At 38.8% G+C, this 19,939-nt stretch overlaps 9 protein-coding genes and 1 non-coding gene across 11 annotated transcripts; 5 read left to right on the forward strand and 5 right to left on the reverse strand.

Annotated features, from left to right (window-relative positions):
- Window positions 1-166: 166 nt before the first annotated feature.
- LOC135802204 (la-related protein 7-like) lies at window positions 167-1,877 on the forward strand. The gene is given in 5 exon segments (XM_065315752.1): window positions 167-400; window positions 458-1,091; window positions 1,154-1,199; window positions 1,201-1,410; window positions 1,476-1,877. Coding segments are annotated over 5 exon segments (1,350 nt in total). The 5' UTR covers window positions 167-243; the 3' UTR covers window positions 1,779-1,877.
- On the reverse strand, window positions 1,784-2,901 carry LOC135802207 (H/ACA ribonucleoprotein complex subunit 1-like). Its single transcript, XM_065315755.1, has 3 exons — window positions 2,762-2,901; window positions 2,295-2,652; window positions 1,784-2,235 (listed from the first exon to the last, which is right to left on the reverse strand). Exons 2-3 carry the CDS (start codon window positions 2,649-2,651, stop codon window positions 1,891-1,893), a joined length of 702 nt encoding a protein of 233 aa, XP_065171827.1. The 5' UTR covers window position 2,652; window positions 2,762-2,901; the 3' UTR covers window positions 1,784-1,890.
- Cp110 (Centriolar coiled coil protein 110kDa) lies at window positions 2,613-7,022 on the forward strand. The gene is made up of 4 exons (XM_065315753.1): window positions 2,613-2,669; window positions 5,060-5,275; window positions 5,333-6,550; window positions 6,606-7,022. The coding sequence occupies exons 2-4, from the start codon at window positions 5,063-5,065 to the stop codon at window positions 6,828-6,830; spliced, it is 1,656 nt and encodes a 551-aa protein (XP_065171825.1). The 5' UTR covers window positions 2,613-2,669; window positions 5,060-5,062; the 3' UTR covers window positions 6,831-7,022.
- LOC135802203 (ribosomal L1 domain-containing protein 1-like) lies at window positions 2,948-5,044 on the reverse strand. Of its 2 annotated transcripts, XM_065315749.1 has the most exons (3): window positions 4,837-5,044; window positions 3,821-4,734; window positions 2,948-3,758 (listed from the first exon to the last, which is right to left on the reverse strand). In XM_065315749.1, the coding sequence occupies exons 2-3, from the start codon at window positions 4,701-4,703 to the stop codon at window positions 3,022-3,024; spliced, it is 1,620 nt and encodes a 539-aa protein (XP_065171821.1). In that variant the 5' UTR covers window positions 4,704-4,734; window positions 4,837-5,044; the 3' UTR covers window positions 2,948-3,021. The 2 variants fall into 2 exon arrangements, with proteins under 2 accessions (XP_065171821.1, XP_065171820.1); XM_065315748.1 differs by having other exon boundaries at window positions 3,821-5,043.
- Window positions 7,023-7,117: 95 nt separating the features above from the next.
- On the forward strand, window positions 7,118-10,257 carry LOC135802201 (peroxisomal ATPase PEX6-like). The gene is given in 6 exon segments (XM_065315746.1): window positions 7,118-8,164; window positions 8,222-8,445; window positions 8,626-8,779; window positions 8,782-8,988; window positions 9,042-9,353; window positions 9,404-10,257. Coding segments are annotated over 6 exon segments (2,409 nt in total). The 5' UTR covers window positions 7,118-7,248; the 3' UTR covers window positions 10,000-10,257.
- Window positions 8,508-8,580, forward strand: TRNAF-GAA (transfer RNA phenylalanine (anticodon GAA)). Its single transcript has one exon. It is a non-coding gene; the product is annotated as a tRNA-Phe (tRNA).
- LOC135802212 (uncharacterized) lies at window positions 10,010-11,405 on the reverse strand. Its single transcript, XM_065315761.1, has 3 exons — window positions 11,114-11,405; window positions 10,518-10,674; window positions 10,010-10,457 (listed from the first exon to the last, which is right to left on the reverse strand). Exons 2-3 carry the CDS (start codon window positions 10,669-10,671, stop codon window positions 10,327-10,329), a joined length of 285 nt encoding a protein of 94 aa, XP_065171833.1. The 5' UTR covers window positions 10,672-10,674; window positions 11,114-11,405; the 3' UTR covers window positions 10,010-10,326.
- A 1,957-nt stretch (window positions 11,406-13,362) lies between these two features.
- LOC135802206 (thioredoxin-related transmembrane protein 1-like) lies at window positions 13,363-14,870 on the reverse strand. Its single transcript, XM_065315754.1, has 5 exons — window positions 14,731-14,870; window positions 14,510-14,671; window positions 14,170-14,446; window positions 14,001-14,114; window positions 13,363-13,935 (listed from the first exon to the last, which is right to left on the reverse strand). Exons 1-5 carry the CDS (start codon window positions 14,868-14,870, stop codon window positions 13,792-13,794), a joined length of 837 nt encoding a protein of 278 aa, XP_065171826.1. The 3' UTR covers window positions 13,363-13,791.
- Window positions 14,871-15,085: 215 nt separating this feature from the next.
- On the forward strand, window positions 15,086-18,293 carry LOC135802200 (CCAAT/enhancer-binding protein zeta-like). The gene is given in 9 exon segments (XM_065315745.1): window positions 15,086-15,418; window positions 15,474-15,582; window positions 15,645-15,830; window positions 15,901-16,976; window positions 16,978-17,496; window positions 17,499-17,708; window positions 17,710-17,889; window positions 17,891-18,065; window positions 18,128-18,293. Coding segments are annotated over 9 exon segments (2,697 nt in total). The 5' UTR covers window positions 15,086-15,340; the 3' UTR covers window positions 18,292-18,293.
- Window positions 18,265-19,909, reverse strand: LOC135802208 (polyamine-modulated factor 1-binding protein 1-like). Its single transcript, XM_065315756.1, has 3 exons — window positions 19,560-19,909; window positions 19,333-19,500; window positions 18,265-19,272 (listed from the first exon to the last, which is right to left on the reverse strand). The coding sequence occupies exons 1-3, from the start codon at window positions 19,608-19,610 to the stop codon at window positions 18,850-18,852; spliced, it is 642 nt and encodes a 213-aa protein (XP_065171828.1). The 5' UTR covers window positions 19,611-19,909; the 3' UTR covers window positions 18,265-18,849.
- Between the last annotated feature and the right edge of the window lie 30 nt (window positions 19,910-19,939).

Below are 19,939 nucleotides of genomic sequence, written 5' to 3' on the forward strand. Positions count from 1 at the left end.
AAGAAAAAAATCGGTAATTAGAGTGATCCCAGTGACGTTCATTCACATGTGATTGCCGGTTATGAATAATATTCATTCTACAGATGGCGTTAGAGGTTGTATTGTAGTTGTAAGAGACTGCTGTAGGTAGCACTCTGATTAAACACTCAACTAGTGTAATGCGCGTTGCATATTCAAAGGGGTATATTCAAGCATAACTTTGCTGATTTTACGTTAAAGTTCGTTACGGCTTATCGTTTTATAATGGAAACTGAGCAGATTGCTGATGAATTGCAAAAGAAGGGTCGTGTGCGCCGCAAACAAACACTTAACACAATCCTGAAACAAATGCACTTTTACTTCAGCGACTCTAACCTATCAAAAGACCGCTTTTTGGCCAACAGACTACAAGAATCTGAATGTAAGTTACTTACTACAATTTATGATAAACCAATATAACTAATAACAAACTTTTCAGATGTTGATCTAGATGTATTTTTAACATTTAACAAAATCTCTAAGCTGACATCATCAGTGGAAGAGATTGCTAAAGCATTAAAAAAGTCTGATTTACTTGAACTAAATGAAGATTGCACCAAAGTCAAAAGAACCACACCACACAAGATAAAAACCAATGAAGATGAATGCATTATTTATGTGCAAACCATACAACCTGATACAACACATGAATGGCTAACAAATGTGTTTTCTGAATTTGGCAAAGTTGAATATGTATCCATTCCAAAGTATTCACATAATAAATTTGCCAAAGGTTTTGCTTTCATTGAGTATGAAAATGTAGAGCAAGTAAAGACTGCATTAGAATATTTTGAGAGCATTGGGGGAAGGATATCATCACAAATTAATTCAGAAGAATTGTGCAGTAATAAAACTTATGAAGAAGGTGGTGATGTTAAGTTGGAGGAAGAAAATGAGAGTGAACCAAATGAAAAGAAGAGAAAACATGTGGATGATGAAGAAGGGGATGTGGAGGGTGACAAGAATAAAAAAATAAAAGCAGAAACACAGGAGGAAGAGGATAGTAAACAGAAGAAGAGGAGCACCAAGAGGAAAGCATTAATCAAAGAACATGGGCTTCAAGTATTAACTAAGTAAGAAAATAAGTTTATAGTTATACTGAGATTCATTAAAACATTAATTTAATTATGTTTAGATTAGAATGGAAGAAACTCCGCAATCGTTATTGGGAAATGCAACGAAAAAAAGATGAAACAACTCAAACAGCATCTGTACAAACATCGTTTGCATCAAAATAATTATTTAGATATTCAAAATCAGCATGTGAAGACACACAGTGAAGTAAAAGTAGGAAAAGTAAAAACAGAAAATGATGGAATGCACGATTATACACCTGGGATTATTGTCAAGCTAAAATTAACTGAACCGTGGGCTGAAGCAAAGATAATTAAGGTAAACACTATCAATCAATTTCAATGCTCTCATAAATTTTATAAATTAATTTATTGTTTTATTAGAATGAACTGAAGAGTTTAAACAATACCATTCAGTATGTAGAAGTGCCAGTAACACTCGCTTCTGATGAAGTTTATCTGCGTTTTGTTGCGCCGGAAAACGCGAATGAGTTTTGTGCGTCAAACCCTAAAGGCCAAGGGATTGTACTCACAGGTGAGGAAGAAAAGCAGTACTGGGAGAAAATTAAAACTAGTCGTGACGCGCGCCTAAATAAAGACGTAAAGAAACAACGTGGCAGAGACAAACTGCTGAAACGAGCTGAGCGTGAACTTGGGAAACACATTCGGTTTGATGACACTGACTAGCGATATTATACAGGTAATATTATATTTTTGTAAGTAAAGAATACAATCAATTATTGTTTCCATAAAAAAATAATGGAATATTGTAATTTAAAAAACTAATCCTAGATGTGCATTACCATCTATTGCCGCCACCACCACCTCCACTGCTGTTTCGTCCGAATCCTCCACCGCCGCCTCGTCCACCTCCACCTCCTCGGCCGAATCCACCGCCGCCACCTCCACGACCACCGAATCCTCCTCCACCGCCTCGGCCACCACCACCGCGTCCAAAACCACCTCCTCCTCCTCCACGGCCTCCAAATCCACCTCCGCCGCCACGACCACCGAATCCTCCTCGGCCGCGACCACCGCCGCCTCCTCTACCACCTGCACCTCGTCCTCCACGTTTTTGTACACTGCCTGGCGGTTTCGGTAAGAATCGTTGCAAAGGTAAAAGTTTTGCAGGGTCAATATACAACTAAAGAAGAGAAAAATAAATAAACATTACATATATAAATATAATAAGCAAAATATTACCTTTTGATTCTTTTTAAAACTAGCAGCTTTCATGTCATCACCCAATCTAATTGATACTGAATAATCTCTGAGATTGCCAAAGATTTCGTCAATTTTGCCAACTTGTTCTTTATTTTCTAGATAAATCGGCGCATTGAAGAAGGGTACATCTTCAAGCTCCACTTTGCAGATCAATTCATCCTGACAAGGATAGTCAAAGAAACCTAATTCAACGACGCGTTCTGGCGGTCCCTGGTCAAAATTTCTGCCGCCGCCGCCGCGTCCTCCACCAAAACCGCGTCCGCCACCGCCTCGACCACCTCCGCGTCCTCCGCCAAAACCACGACCTCCGCCGCCGCCTCTACCACGAAACGACATTCTGAAAATACAAATACAGTGAGTAAAATTAAATTATCATTAAAAACGCACGTGCGAACTTAAGGTTATGAATTGTTTTGGAAATAACACTGGTTAATACCAGAACGTACCTTTTATTTTATTATTTAAAGAGGATGGAGTCAAAACACTAAAGTTGGGACAAAATGCAATGTACACGACATAAATTACAGGTTACAACTAAACACCACGTGCGTTACTTTCAGCGTCGAGATACGCTTATTTTGTAAGGTTAGCCGCAAACAAAATACAACGACAGATGTCGCGCGCAGTCAGAATTAAATTTCAAAATATTTATTAATCAAATGTTTTACATAGAATTGGTTTTACACATTTATATCATTCTAATAGTCTAAACAAGAATTGGGGTATTTTCTGAAGTTTTGGCTGCAGTAGGTTTTTGCTTTTTGTTGGGCGCTTTTTTTGCATTTTTAACTGCTGCTACTTTTTGCGTTGGCGAAGCCTTTTTCGGTGGCACTGCATCACCGGTTTCACCTGCGTTATTTTTACGCTTCTTCGGTACTTTCGGCTTATTTTCCGTGACAATCGCAGGTTTTTCCTCAGAGGAACCTGCCTCTTGTGAATTGACTTTTTTTAATGTTTTTTTCGAAGCGGGTTTTGAATTTGGTTCTTTTTTTACTGTTACTGCATTATTAGGCTTCTTTCCTTGCTTTGGCTTGCCAGCCTTTGTGACATCCTCCTGCGGTTCGGCTTTTACTGCCTTCTTTTTACCTTTTTTATTCTCAAGGGCCTCCTTTAACGGCGCCTCAGCTTTCTTCTTTTTCGAAGCGCCATTTTTTTTCTTATCATCATCGCCGATATTCTCTTTGTCGGTGGATTTCTTCAAATATTTACGTTTGGGTGTGCGATCAAACTGCAGGCGTTCGGGTTCCTTCCGGGCGCGAGTCGGTTTATTATCCCAAGCTGCCGCGGCTAATTCCTCATCGACGTTCTCCCTTTTGTGCACTACGACTTCTCCGCTTGCCTTCACAGTTACCTTGGCGTCCATTTCAGTAGACAACTCGTCCTTAACTGAAACCTTGGGGGTTTCTGTTTTGACTACAGGAGTTTTCATAGAACTGATATTTGCTGAAAAATAATAATAAAAAAATGTCATGGTGACAAATACAAAATAATAACAAAAATCTTACCACTAGAAAGATAGAACTGCACTGATTTTCCTTTAGCTGTTTTCAAGAAAAGACCTTTTATGTAAGCAAAGCCACCAGGAAACTTCTGCTTGAGTCCCTCAGCAACAGCCATAATATTATCCACCAACTGCTCTTCCTCCATGCCAGTGTGCCCAATCTTCATTGAAAAGTTATCACCTGCACTTTGTATTTTCAAGAAGCTTTGGGTGAGAACTTCATCAAACAATTTGGGAAGATTGCTTGCATTCAATTTGATGGTACTGTAGGGTTTGTTCTTCTTTCCCATTGTGCTTCCAAGCAGTTTCCTCACATAGCCATCCACTGATCCATCTGCTATAATAAGATCATACAATCCCATCAACCTATTCTGCATTTCATACTCAGTGTATTCCTGCCTCAACTGATGCAATGGAATGATATCTTTGACATCAGTGATGTCATGCTTATCCAGAATTTCTCTGTAATGCTCAATAGTCTTTTCATGATCAGTTTTTGGATCCAGATCTGGTGATATAAGCAAAATATCATGTTGTTTGGGCAGGATACTGTGCTGCAGTTTGATGTTCAAAGTTTTGGTCGGACATTTTGGAATTTTACCAGCTTGGATTTGCAAGAAAATGACTTTATCATCATCAAAAAGTTCCTTACTATCAGTTTGGGTTTCAGATTCTGTCAAGCAACGTGCAACCGCTTTTTCAACAAAGTTTCTTTGAAGCTCAGCATTCTCGCCGTTATCTTCGACCGTTTGTGGTATCATATCTTGTGACACGTTGGGACTTTGCAAATTTGAATTCGCGCCCTTACTTTTCTTCGGCTTTTTAACGAGTGACATTGATTTGCGCGCAACAACAAGACCCAGTTTGGTTTTTTTATCTTTCGCCATGATTACCGAATCGAAAATATTTTGTGTACACCTTAAAAACAATGACGGACTAGTCAGTAATCTTAATGGTAACAAACCACTCTAAGGCCAACGGAGAAAAGAACGATGCGGGAAACACGTGCTGTATGATTACCGTTTATTTGTTGGTTAATGCCGCCAAGAAAAGGGACCAGTAGATGGCATGAGTGACGCTTGAAACTGCAGATCTTCAAGTTTTGCGCAGTTTTGTTATGATCTCTATGCAGTGTTATCAACATTCTCTTTACTAATAAAAGATGCGAACAACAATAACAACACAAAAAACAATTCAGAGATAAATAAACGCAAGTGAACTAACTCATTGTTCACTTTGACAGAAAATGACATCAAAGTCAAATATCGGGCGCCCGCTGCAAACACAACCACAAACAACTGATATCAACAATGTTCAAAATCAAAATCAAATCGCGCAAACAAATCCAACGCGGATTCCTAAAATGACGCAATTACCTCTTGTAAACGCAAAGCAATCGCAGAAGACTAAATTCGTGTCGTGTATTAAAATCAACGGAGTGCCCATTTTACCGCCATTGGTAAGTAGATGCATGCGTTTTACCAAAGCACGCAAAAATCGATGTTTCATTAAACAGATTACACCGGAAAAGCGCAAGGAACTGCGGCGTTTGAAGCGCGAGGCGATAAAGGTCGAGAAACGCCTTCAACGCGAACGTGAACTTAAGCAATACGTTTCAGAGTTGTACAACACATGCACAACTGAAATCAATGATGAACTACTAGTCAATCAAGAAATACAGACATGTATCTCAGACACATTTGAAATCACAGATGATGTTAATATAATTAATGTAACCAACACCAACGAAGTATCAACAAAAGAAGCATCGCCGATTCATGCAAAACGGAAACTTAGTTTCAACGTGCAATGCACACAATATGTTAATGATGCATTTAAAGTTGTTGTGTCTGATGAATGCAAGTCACCAGTATTTTTATTCGAAGGTAATTTAACACCACCGCCAGCTGTACCTAAATTAATTCGCAGTAATTCGTATACACTGGACGCGCCAAGTCCTGCTCTGGTGGAATTTTTCAAACGAAGAAATAATGCAGAAGATGTAAGTGAAGCAACTTTAATCAAAAATGATTTAGAAATTACTTCCCTTGATGCAACACCAAGATCAGATTATTTAAAGAAGCCTGATTGCACATTGCAATCTGAACTAAATACTTCCATAGATTGTTTTGATACGTCTAGAACTGAAACAGAGTTAAAGAATTTATCGGATTGTGAAAGTCATCTTCCGATATCCGAAGGTTTACAAGAGTTTATCGCCAATAATGTGCCGGCGAATAATGCGCGCTGTGATTATGATCAAATGTCGCAAAGGTCTGAGAATGTATCGAGTGAGGCGCACTCGGATTGGAATTCGATTTTAAAAAAGATTCCATCTGCTTACTCGCGTCAGATTCTTGAGATTTTGGAGCGACAACAAATGAATCACGATAATTACGACTCGTGTGATACTTTTGATGATATACATTTGAATCCGGAACAGTATTCCACACCCCAGAACACAACACAAGTTGGAGATACTGTTTATTATAGTGCTGATGAACAATCGACGATTTCAAAAGGGAAGCAGAAACTAACACGTGAACAAGCTGCGAATATAATAACGGCGGCTGCGAAGGGATTTCTTGTTAGACGTTTGATGAAGACCGAAAAGGTTGAGTATTTGATTCAAACTATCAATGAAGCTGTCTTATGCGCCATGCAATTGCATCATGACACGTTAGATCACATTGAAGAAGCTGATGTTGAATTGCACCGCAGATTAATACAACAGGTTTGAAGATTCTGTAACTATTCAAACTGATTTTTTATTTATTGATGTTTTCTAGGTTTCTGCAGCTTGTTATTCGTTTCATAATGTATTTTTTGCCACGTCAATACAAGATCAAATGTCGTTTATCGCGGTCGATCGACAAAAGAAAGCAGAAAAGATGCGTCGCCTTTCTGCCACCAATAGTAACGCTTCCATTAAGTCGCAGCAGTCACAAAAGTCAAGCAGAAGTCAAAAATCACCCGCAAGCTCGAGACAACGACAATTTTCGCTGCGTTCTTAAACTAATTCGTTTCTATAGACTGAATTTTAGTGCCTTAACAAAGAATTGATTCATTCAAGTGCTTGTGGAAACAAACTAATTTTTTACTGGATTGTGTTCAATTAATTTTTAATATTTTATATAATTGCACATTTGTAGGCAACCCAATTTACAAGATTCAAATAACACATGCAATAAAATTGTTTTAAACAATCTTTACAATACGAATATAAGGAATGTAAGTGCACGTAATTGAAATGTGCTTTTAAATGAATTCGGGTTTGTATTTTAAAAAGTTATAGCAAGCTTGAAGGTCAAATTATCACATAACCTTAAAAATTTCGTAACATTGAGTTCTTTAATGTGCGCTTTTGCACGCTTGAAAATAGTGATAGTGATTGTGCATAATTATAATAATTAATGTGTTGTGCCGGGCATAATGTACGAACAACTGAAGGGTACCAAACTGCGGCAGTTTCTAATTCTGCACTGCAGAATAATCTTGTACATATCTGGCATTCACTATCCAAAGTGGCCAAAGTACATTTACCCAATTTTCATGCTACTAAAGTACATAAAACTTAGAAAAGCAAAGACACACTTCAAGTTACATGCCGTGCCGACAAATTTTATTGTCCACACAACATCTAATAATCATTTAGTGGATGCTAACAACTGTATTCTAATTAATTTAATGTATCACAGTGCCATTTTAAATTCAGCTGAGTTTGCTCAATTAAAATTTGGTAATCTAACTAGACTGGTGCAGGTTGTACCCACAGAGGCATTAGAATTAAATTCTAATGAAATCCTGGTGAGTTACACATTGAAACACAATTTGAAGAATATTGGCTGTGATGATACCATGAAAACATGCCAGGTGTTGCCAGTAAATATAAATATCATTAAAACTGCTGCAGAAGTGCATTTGGCTGGTGTAACCTGCCAACAAGTACTAGCAAATTCGGTCACTGACATTATATTGAAGAGTTACTTTAGAAATCCGAAACTTGTCTACAAAAACGATTTGATTCCTATAAGTTTAAAGCAGCATGCTGCTGAATTCCACTATACAAATTTAACTTGCAATGAAGTAGATGAAATGTACTTCAAGTGTCAGCAGATTAGTATTGAAGGTGTTAGTGATTGCATTGATGGATATTTTTGTGTAGTTGGAGGAACTACTTTAACATTGGCAGCTGAAATTCAATCAAGTTTGCCTCAAACAGTCAATATTATGAGACAGAACTTGTGTGATAGTAAACATGACCAACTTGTGATTAATTCATGCCCGTATGGGCTTGAAACGTACTTAAACAAGCTTGAAATTGCTTCAAAACCTTTTTTAAACAATGGTAAGAAACATAAAAGCGATTTTTTGCCGTACAATTCAATGTATTAACTACTTCTAGTGAAATTAAAGTTAAATCCAATGTTTTTAATAACGGGCCCAAAAGGCAGCGGCAAAGCCCAGATTTTATCCAGTTTGAGTCAAAAGTTGGGGATGAAGATGTGCCGTGTTAGCAATGTCGACCTCAGTGCGCAGGCGTACGCACAGACTGAAATTAAAATTAAGAACGCCATGTTTCGCGCAAAAGTTTGCGCGCCTTGCATGCTGGTTATAAATAATTTTGAGGTAAGATATTTTTATTTAAACTTTCTTATCAAACACACTTCATGTGTCATCGGTTAATATCGGCCGAAATAGCTCAGTTGGGAGAGCGTTAGACTGAAGATCTAAAGGTCCCTGGTTCGATCCCTGGTTTCGGCAGCTCTATTTTTATTCTCATTTCTTTTAATTCAAACTTGTTTATAGGAGTTTTGTAAAAACAACGAAGGACAACACGATCCACGCATCATAAATCATTTCAAAACCGAACTTGATCTTCTATTTTCGTCAACTGAACAACCAATTGTTTTAATTTGTGTGAGTAATTCAAAAGAATTACCATCTGACTTGGGGCGCATGTTTTGGAAACTATCAAAATAAACGCTCCTAGTCAAGAAGAACGCGAATTACTTCTTAGCTGGATTCTTGCCAATGAAAGTTTAACCTCTGATTATGTCAAAGACATTGCTGCAAAAACTCACGGTTTTTTGTTTGAAGATTTGAAGGCGTTAGTTCATTTTGCAAATGGCCGCCAAGTTGTTACTGCAAACGATTTTGAATCCGCGTTAGGTGCGTCATTTCAAACTAATTCGCAAAATATAGTAATAAAAATTGATTTGTAGACATAATGCAAAATAGTTATACTGAAAGTTTGGGAGCGCCTAAAGTTCCGAAAGTGCAATGGTCCGATGTGGGTGGCTTGGAGGACGTTAAACAGGAAATTATCAAAACGATAAATTTACCGCTTAAACATCCAGAACTGCTGAAAACTGGTTTAAAACGTTCGGGTATTTTATTATATGGTCCGCCGGGCACTGGAAAAACTCTCATGGCCAAGGCAGTTGCCACCGAATGCGGTTTATGTTTTCTTTCTGTCAAAGGACCTGAGTTATTGAACATGTACGTAGGACAATCAGAACAAAACGTCCGGGAAGGTGAGTTATCTACGTCTGTTACTTCAGTTTCTTTCAATAAACTTTTCCAGTTTTTGAAAAGGCGCGTTCCGCCGCACCATGCATCATATTTTTTGATGAACTGGATTCCCTAGCTCCGAATCGTGGTATTTCCGGTGATTCCGGCGGTGTAATGGACCGCGTCGTTTCACAACTTTTATCAGAGATGGATGGACTTAATCAAAACGCAACTATATTTGTTATTGGGGCTACAAATCGCCCGGATTTAATTGATCCGGCTTTATTACGTCCCGGCAGGTTTGATAAACTGTTATACGTTGGGCCCTGCACTGATGCATCTGCAAAACTCGGCGTTCTTCGTGCCTTGACTCGCAAATTTAAGTTTTCTGACAAATTGAGTTTGGAAAAAGTCGTCAAGACGTGCCCTGCAAATATTACAGGCGCAGATTTCTACGGGATTTGTTCCAGTGCTTGGATGTCAGCCGCCAGTCGATTAATACGAAAAATCGAAAAAGGAAAACTTGCAGGCAGTGAAAATCTAACGCAGAATGATGTTATCGTCACTTTTAAAGATTTTGACGATGCTATTAAGAGTACGAAACCTTCGGTAAATGCTTCCGACATGGCGTACTTCGAGAAACTTCGGCATGAACTGAGCACGAAATAAAACGGTATGATAATTTTCTCTTTATATATATTAAATTTGCAAATTTCATACGAATTTATCATATTTGCTACGTATACACTATTCTAAATACGTCTGGGTCAAATATCACAAAAGTATCCACATGGCTTTTTTTGGTGTGTGGATTATGTTTTACAGTTAAGTAGAGTCGGACATATTATATCACATATCACAATTTTGCGCGTCGACAGTCATGTTAGTCAGTCCAGTATAAATAAATAAATACGTTTTTAACATTAATTCACAAGTACAAAAAATGAAAGAGAGTAAAAGTCTAAGAACCTTCTGCGCGAGAGGGTTGCGAGTGCGTTACGTCTCTTGGCCGTAGTTCACGTATTCCGTGCACCATTTGTAGACGCCATCTTCTTCGTTGCAGCACATCGGGTAGACGTATTTTGATTTGGTAAATTTTGCGCATTTTTGGCAAGTTTCCTGCTGTTCTTCCTAGAATCACAATCACCAAAATTTACCAAACTGTATCACATGGAAGTTTGAATGACTCACGTTCAATGCGCAGTACTTCTCCTTGAGGGAATTCTGTGGTGATCCTTCGCGAGGGCGAGCGTTGACGTTCGCCAACAGCGAAGCAAGCACAAGAGCTATCAGACAGTAGCGGCAGCAGTAGACAGCCGCTGAGGACTTTGACGCTGCCATCGCCTGGAATTTTGTTTACCACAGTTATTCAGTGCAAATAAACGAATGTAATCGGTTTATAAATAATATTGTTATTGATCGCTGCAGCGCGCGCTCGTTTCGCGCTTCGGGAGATGTGGTTAATTAGCGTGCTAATTAAGGCGAATCGAATAAATTCGCTATCGATTCATCATCAGCACAAATAGCGCGCGCGCCTGCATTTTGAAAATGGGTCAGAAATGTTAATGCACTCGGCGAAAAAAGCGCCCGCGCCGCGCGAGCGCGATTTTAATTAATTGGGCGCGATTGATTTGAACTATTTGATGCTCACTGGGAGATGATTACGAAATATCAGCGTTTACTCCATGCGGGCTTATACTGTTTTTAACTAGTTTGAAATTATGAGAAAGTGAACGAGATGTTTGAAATCCGCATGGCAACATGGTGGCGACATTTTGCATACCTGATTAGTCTATTGCTGAATTCGAAATAATTGGTTAAACTCCAAACTTGATCGGCAACTGGCACACACAACACGAGCAAAATCGATGGTGTGCTCATTGGGCGAGGGTTGATCCAATATGGCGACGATATAGTATTATTATTATTGTACACGCTTTTTTTGAATGTTGACGGTTGGTTGGTTTGCGAGCGCACGAGAGCAAACGTTGATCGATCGAGCCGAGCGCGAAACTGTGCCGATACTAAAGATAGAGACGGAAGCCATTCCGAATTTATATTTATATGCGGCGGCCCGTGGCGCCGCGGCATAAAGTCCACGAGCGCGCCCCCACATTTGCTTAGCGACATATTTTCTCTCTTTCATCGGTCCAAGGAAGTACACATTGCGACAGTTTTGATTGAACGATGTAATAACTGATCGATTACGTATCGACGAAATTCTAAACCTTGACTTTTGTTGCAATAATCCGGAAGTTTCAAGCACATTCGAAATACGTTGTGTGTTTGGTTGCATAACTTAACGGATGTCGCCATTTTGTTTTCGGTGTGACTCACGGCTTATTAAGCGCTATCAAAGTGTAAATAATTGATTACTAATTAAGAAGGGGTTCGAATAAGTGTTGTTTCCATTTGGTTAGTCACTGTGTGGCATTTTTGCCGACGCTAGCCGTAAGTCTTACTGGTCGTTTTGGAATACCTCAAATTCTTGCATCATTCCGTCGCGTGCGCATAAACAAATCGCGAATAACATTGGGGGCACAAAGCTCGGCGCCGTAATTAGCGCGCTTAATCTTTTAAATACCACACAATTAAAACCGAGATTTAGCCGCTTACATAACCCACTGGGGGCAACTAGCAACGCTCGTTAACAAATGACCAGTCACACGCGAAAAGCAATGATTCTAATTAATTAAAACTGGTATGTCTCTTTCGGTTCCGTCAGCACGTGCTACAAAAAATGTACTTTGCTTATTGCGAATGCTATATGCGGACATGGCGAGCAGACAGGATTTTTCCGTAAAAAATATCGTCTACGCTGTTATCAAAATTGCACACACTTCGTGATGAATCCGATCAAAGGTCGCAAGTGACCAGCAAATAAAACCGTTTTTGCGCTAAAAACTCGCATGCGCGGAAGGAAATTGTGCGTGATGCGTGCGCTTCGCGTGTATCTTTGAAGCGCTTTATCAAATGAAAAAAGGACAAAAACATTATCAAGGCTGTTAGACCGAAGCAAACAAAAATGTGTGCTCATTTCCAATGTGTGCTTATTTACAGAAAACAATCGAAGTCGTCCTTCCGAAAGTTCGGGACTTGTCTCGGCTGATAACATCGTATTGCCATGACACAGACGATGAACTCTAGGATTATTCGCTTCGATTGCCATCGCGCTGTTATGTGGCGCTGCCGGAAAGTCCGTTGTGCGCTGTTTACGTCCAGCCCGTCTAGGAAATGCGCTGCAATCGTTGTTGAGTGTTATTATTGTTTTGGATTACATGCATCGGATTGAAAAGCAGTACATTGTTTTGCATTGTTGTTGTTGATCACTTCGCCGATTGAGTGTTTGTTTGATCCTTTCGCGCGACGCGCGACCTCATCGTCGATAAGCGAGGTAATGTATTCGTAATTTCGATGCTAATAATTATTGAGGACGAGAGTCATAAATATTTTGCTAATGAGCTGGTTTAACAGCAGAAGAACATCTTAAAATCAAGTATTTTTAGCGTGTAATACAATTTCAGCACTAGAAATTGAGTATTACTTATGAAAGTTGTTTGGATTTAGTTTTTAGTCGAAGCAGTCGAGTATACCGTGAAAAGATAAGCGACAGAATGAGTAATGGCCGAAATATTTGTGTGAACACACAATATTTGCGATTGCGAAAGTGGCCAACGCCACGCCGCGCCAATTTGCAAGCACGTTTTTATCACGTGTGGCTGTGCTTTTTAATTGTCAGTCAAAATTCTCTGCTGGTCAAAAATAAAATAAAAATAACAGATAAAACGCGCAGAATGAACGTTGGGTTGCATAACCTCGTAGGTACGAAATATTTTTCGAATGTGTGTCACACAAATAAGCGCCCACTGCACCCGAAAATATTAAAACTATGTCGCAGACTTCATAAATATTTTGCGCTTTAAACTCTTGTCAACAGCAGCATCGCGGATGTGTGTTCAATGGTCAATCTAATACAATATTATGTCTATGGTTGCAACGTTCTGGGAAGGGGGAATGAGACGCAAAACGAAGTGTTTTAAAAATGTTTACATTCGTAGAATTAAGAGCCTTAAAATCAACGACGCCGACGTCTGAAAGAACGCCAACACTTTCTTACAAATTAATCACAATATGTCGCCGCCTTTCGTCGCGTTATTAGTATTTTTAGAAAATTTCTACAATAAGGTTTTAGTAAAAAATGTGACGAGGCACCCAAAAATAGATCGTAGCCGGTTGCGAAATTGTGATAATACAATATAAACAATAAATAATTACACTATGCGCATGGTCATTGTGCGTGTTTCAACAAGAATTGCAAATGTGTTTGCAAAGTCTACATTTGTAAAAATAAGTCTGCGCTTCGGTTTTGAATTTTCTTGTGTTAGGTAGTATTCGTGAAACGGTTGAGCTTCGGTAAACAGTGGAATGTCCAAGTCGCTCGCAAAACGCGTCGAGTGAGTGTTATTCCTTCCTGGACTTGCGCTTCTTCACACCGGGACTGCTCTTCTCTGCGGCGGCGTTGTCATCTGAACTTGATTTAACTTCGCCGTCGCCTTCGGATTGACTAGCATCGTCTACCAAATCGTCCTTGATATCCTCATCGGACTAAAACACAAGAAAAATCATTTTACTATGATGTTTAATTAAACACAGAGAAATTTAAAACTTACCAGTTCAACATCACTGTCTTTATCTTTATGTGCCTCACCACCTGCTGATTTTTTAAGATCAACTTTGGCTGGGTACTTTTGCGGGTAGATCAAGTCAATCACACATACTAGAATCTGTAAAACATAATATTTTTACAACTTGAAATCATTTAGTGCAAGACTAACTTACCAGGCCAAGTATTGCACCAATGAAAATTGTCGCGATTGAGAAAATAAGATAGGATCCCCAAGATGGCAGACCATACTCTTCCATGAGCATGTTGTGCACTTGCCTCAACACCTGTGAAAGCTTAAAGAATGTTGAGACAATACCCATCTGGACTGAGTTTGGTGATTGCCAGCTTGGAACAGGCTCCACACTCTTCCATTTCTTCTCTTCCACAAAGGAAATAAAAGCGTCCTTGTCGCGAGAGCCTTTGTACTGACGGAATTCGCCATTAAGTACACTATAAACAACAAAGAAACATTTAGTTATTTTAATATTTGATAAATATACTTAAAAACCATACTGGAAGATTGTTGGCAGTGCAGTAACCATAAATCTGCCGCTAAGACCCGGTGATGTGGTGACGTCTACCTTGGCTACGGAGATGCCAATATCATCGGACCAGGTGGCAAAGTCACGCCAGATACTTTCGAGGCCCTTACATGCGGGACACCATGGGGCGTAACTGGAAAAAGGGCCGAAAAGTCACGCTTGCATGATTGACACGCAGGCGAGTGTACTTACAATTCGACCATCCACTCATTCTGTAGCATTAGTCGCCAGTTATCCTCGTTCAAATCGACGACTTGTTTGCCGGCACGCACGCAGACGAAGGCACAGGTGATGAGCAGCAGGGCGCTAAGGGTCGCACGCCCGCACGCCATGTTTCAGGAGAGTCGTGTGTTGTTTGGGTGCGTGTCGCGTGTGCGATGTGAACGGACGGATCGGACGGATGGACGCCGTACTTGCCGTGCTTATCCGTCGAATGCCGGATGATGTGTGCGTGTTGCGCGTTGCCGAGGTTACCGACACTTTTGTTGCCGCCTCGACCTTGGCGTCCGGCATTCCAGAAAGTGTAATTTTACGCAGATCAAATATATAGAAATTAGTAAATTGCATTGCATAGAAAACCATAGTTTACCAAATTTTTTAATAGTTTTTTGCATATGAAGCAAGGAGTCATAGAAGAAAAATATAAAATTAAATATAAAACATTTCCATTTTAAATATGCGCTATGAAAAGCACGCGTCAACCGCGCTGTCGTGGTGAATCATGAAACTATAAAAAATATGATACCAGTCCTAACCTTAGTTTATCCTCGTGCGTCGTGTTTTGTTTAGCAAATGTTCAAAAATGAAAAGCAATCAACGTGAGTTTGCCAACGATGGCGATTACAACGAATTCTATGAAAAACCGAAATGGTTTGAACAGGTATAAGTTATTTCATAATATTTAAAACTTCACTCAATTATTCTGTCATATTCAGATCTCTGAAGATCCCAAAAAGTTTGAAAAGGTATCTGACCAAGTGCTTATTGAACTCAAGGAGGAAGCCAAGAAGATCTTGGATTCAGAAATTGCCAATTATAATATAAGTAAGTTTGGAAATTCCTTGGTATTGTTTTAATTTTTTTAAATCTATTGTGCTACATTTCAGAAAATTCCAAGATTAACACTGACTACAGATGGATGAAAACTGTGATGTCAAAAGGCACAGTCTCAGACAAAATTGCTGCCTACACAATCCTCATACAGGATAGTCCTGTGTTCAATTTAGAAACAATCAGGAATGCAATAGGCATGGTAAAAGTAGGCAAAAAGAAAGAATGTGTTGCTGTTATTGGTAAGAAAATTTATTAATTCAATTAATAATCAATATTACTAAGGGTGTGTTTTTAAATTTAAATCTGTAGAAACATTGTCTGAATTGTTCCTGTCTGATTTACTACGACCAAATGAAAAACTGCGCTCGTTTTACGATCGTCCATTATCCCAGCTAAGCGAACTTTCATCCGGAAACGCCATCACACGTCGCAAATACCTCTATCATTGGTACTTTGAGGATCAACTTAAAGAAGCCTACAATACCTTTGTACAAGCCCTAAATGCCGCAAGTCACGACACCGTCGACAGCAACAAGGAGAAAGCCGTTGCGGCAATGAGTAATTTACTCTCGGGAAATCCAGAACAGGAAAAGAATTTATTATCACATGTGGTGAATAAGCTCGGTGATCCCTCACAGAAAGTAGCGTCCAAAGCAATGTATTGCTTGACACAAGTTCTCAAGAAACATGCAAACATGCAGGGAGTGGTTCTGAGAGAAATCGAAAAGTTGTTATTCCGCGCAAATATCGGTCACAAAGCACAATACTATAGCTTGTGTTTTATATCACAGTTTTATTTATGCGCCGAGAATCCCGAGGTTGCGCGTAAACTGATAGAAGTATATTTTTCTTTCTTTAAGAAGTGCATCAAAGAAGGTGATGTTGATAGTAGAATGATGTCTGTGTTACTTATTGGCGTAAATCGTGCATATCCTTACGCTAAATTAGAGTTAGGGACGATTTCTGAGCATATTGACACAATGTATCGGGTTGTGCACGTAGCTAACTTCAATGTTGCGCTAAATGCGCTTAGTCTACTCTTCCAAGTATCACAATGTGCGGATAGTGTGAATGATCGCTTCTATTCCGCGTTGTATCGCAAATTATTAGATTCCAAGTTACCGTCGTGCACTAACCAAGCGGTTTTGTTAAATTTGGTGTATAAAGCAATGACGCGAGATGAGAAAACAGAAAGAATTCTTGCTTTCATCAAGCGATTATTGCAAATCGCTATGAATGTTCAACCTAATTTTGCGTGCGGTATTATATTTTTAATATCGCAAATGTTATCGAAAAAAACCGGCTTGAATTTGTTACAAATCAAGTCGGTAGAAGGTAACGTTAAAGTTAAAGAGGAGAATGAGGATGACGATGACGAAGAAGAAGAGGTATACTGATGTTAAAGATAACGACGATGAAGGAAACAAAGAGGGTGGTAACAAAGTTGAAGAGGCAACTGTTGGTTGGATGCATCGTGTTCAAAACCCTATAACTAATGTAGAAGTTAAAGTCGAGCGCAAACCTAAAGACTTTTATGATCCGTTGGCACGCAACCCGTTATACGCTAATACGAATTTCTCTGCATATTTTGAACTGTTGGAATTGAAAAATCACTATCATCCATCGGTGCGTCTCTTTGCTGAAAACATTCTTGATGGAAAGAAAATTATTTACACTGGCGATCCATTGAAAGATTTTACACTCATCCGTTTCCTTGAGCGGTTTGTTTTCAAAACCAAAAGAAAATCGATGAAGACACTTCAACAACTTCTACATTCTCGAAGAAAACATTATCAACCACAAGGAATCCGCTCAATGGCTGTGTTCTCTAATGATTATATTACACAAAATGAAAAGAATATCCCTGTTGATGAACTGTTTCTGTACACTTATATGCAAGAGAGGTACAAGGAAACAAAATCAAGGAAAACGACGATGATGATAGCGATCTGGAATCGGTGGCTAGTGAAGAGTTTGAAGATATGTTGAGTAAAATGTCCGGATTCAAGGATGATGATGAGGATGATATTGATTACATGAATGAAGTGGGTGAGAATATGAAAAATAAAGAGAAGAAAACTAAAAAGAAATCCGATGGAGATGATGACGATGAAGAGGAGTGATGATGATGATGATGACGACGATGATAATGATGATCTAAGTGATGAAGGAAGTCATATTAGCGATGACGACGAAGATGATTTAGATATGAATGATGAGGATCGTGAACTACTGGGCGATTTGAGTGACGGTGACGATGATGAAGAGTTATTCCTCGATGAGGACGACGAAGATGATATTATGCTTGATACAAAATCATCCAAGAGTAAAAAAATCAGCCAAAGCGAAGAAAAAGACAAATACTGGTTCCATCTTTGCTTCGGCCGATGAATTTGCTTCGCTTTTGGAAGATGAAGGCAATTCAAAAGTTGCTCCTGGTTCATCGCAACAATTCGCAAACACTGATAAAGCAGGCAAGTATTTCATTCTCATTCATATTATATAATTTGATATTTACTTTTTTTTTAATATTTAGGTGCCAAACAATTGGATTGGGAAGATAAGCGTAATCGCTGGATAAGTGGTTATAATTCCGCGATGGGTAAAAACAAGGGCAAGAAACGACCAAACTACTCTTCAACACACAAAAATAAAAAAACAGAAAAAGTCTCGTTAATAAATGGAAAATCATGTTTATAAAATCACAGTTGCATATTGTTTGCATAATAATTCGTCTTGGAGTTTAGAACGGCTCGGTTGGCACTAAAGTAAACCATCGGCCACATTCACAGCGTTTGCACTCGTTTTCGTGCAACCACATCCAATTGGGGTAGACCGCTTCCTCGTTGCAAATGCAACCGACGATGCGCGAATCGAAGGCGGACTTGATCTGTATGGGATCATCTTGCGTGCCGGTGCCTACCTTGCACAGTTCCAATCCGAAAGGGTCACAGTTACCCGCCATTTTGGCTAACAACTCGCGCTTTTCTATTCCAGTTGCGTGTTCCACCGGGTCGCCCATTGTGATCTTGGTGACGTAACATCTCGGAGCCAAAGTGCGGAATATTTGTGGGCCGCGGCGTGCGGCTCTCAACGCGGAGGAAAAGAGGGACATTTCGAACCACTTTCGCTCTTGCTATGTTTTATAACGTGAAAATGACAGCGAAAAATCGAATTGATTAATTAATTTGATAAACAAGGCAACAAGTATTTTTTCAAATCATTTGTTTTTGAGTTTTGTTGGAATATCAAGATGGCTTAGCCTTCATCTGTTTTGGAATCAATGTTGAAATTGCTACAAAGTTCGTCTCTGATGTTTAAAAGTTGTCTCTGGAGTTCTTCGTTGTTGTCTTGTAATTGCCGGATTGTGTCTTTGTAAATCTCCTCTTTGAGTTTGTATTGTGCAATGGTCCTGACCATTTTTTCATCATGACCTAAGTGGTTTTCAATGGGCTCGCCTTTTAATTTGTTAATTTCCATTTGCATCCGGGTGATCTTGTGAGACCATTCAGCGTCTTTGTTTTTATTATAAAGCCGTGCACGTTGCAAATCACGATCGTTTTCATGCAATTGTGATTTCAACGTTGTAATTTCTGAATGTAGCTTTGCCAAAGTGTTAGTTTGTTTTTTATTATCATTTTCTAAGTCATTAATTTGATCTTTTAAGTCATCAATCTTTTTCTAATCAAAATAAAACAATAAAATTAAAAACTAAGGTTTTAAACAATATATAAATCTCACCTCTTTAATTTTTAATTCTTTATGAATTTGTGAGTTCACTATGTTTGCATCTTTTGCTTTTGTCATTGATGTTCTGTACATTTGCACAAGTCTGCTAGCACCAGAAATAACTTGATGTAGCACATCTACTTTAATATTAATAATTGGCAATCCCAAACAATCAAATTCCTATCAAATAAAAATGCATTCTATAGTATATTCCATTGCCCATAAATTATTAAACTTGCCTGTGATAACTTCAACAGTTCTTGTTTCACAATGGAATCCATGCTTATCATATACAGTTACACGCGTATTATATGATTGCATTCAACGAATCAAACCCTATCAACTGACATTTGCAGAATTTCGAATATTTACAGCAATTAGAAACTTGTGACAACATCAAGTAAAGCAGAGACAAGCTTTGTGGTTAAACACCTACTAACGTAATTGTGTATTAGGTTGCATATTCATATCTTAATTCATGTTTTGACTAAACAGTAATGTCATTTAATTGGTTTTTAATCATAGACAATTTGAAACTTGCTTGTAACACCTACATTGATACAGATTTTTTGTATACAACATTGCAAGTCATGCACAACAAAATGCCACGTATTTATAT

Source organism: Atheta coriaria, unplaced genomic scaffold (genome assembly GCF_025399875.1).
Source record: "Atheta coriaria isolate IRGN ID8LTWV9N9 unplaced genomic scaffold, Caltech_Dcor_3.1 hic_scaffold_16_pilon, whole genome shotgun sequence".
Lineage (NCBI taxonomy): Eukaryota > Metazoa > Arthropoda > Insecta > Coleoptera > Staphylinidae > Dalotia > Dalotia coriaria.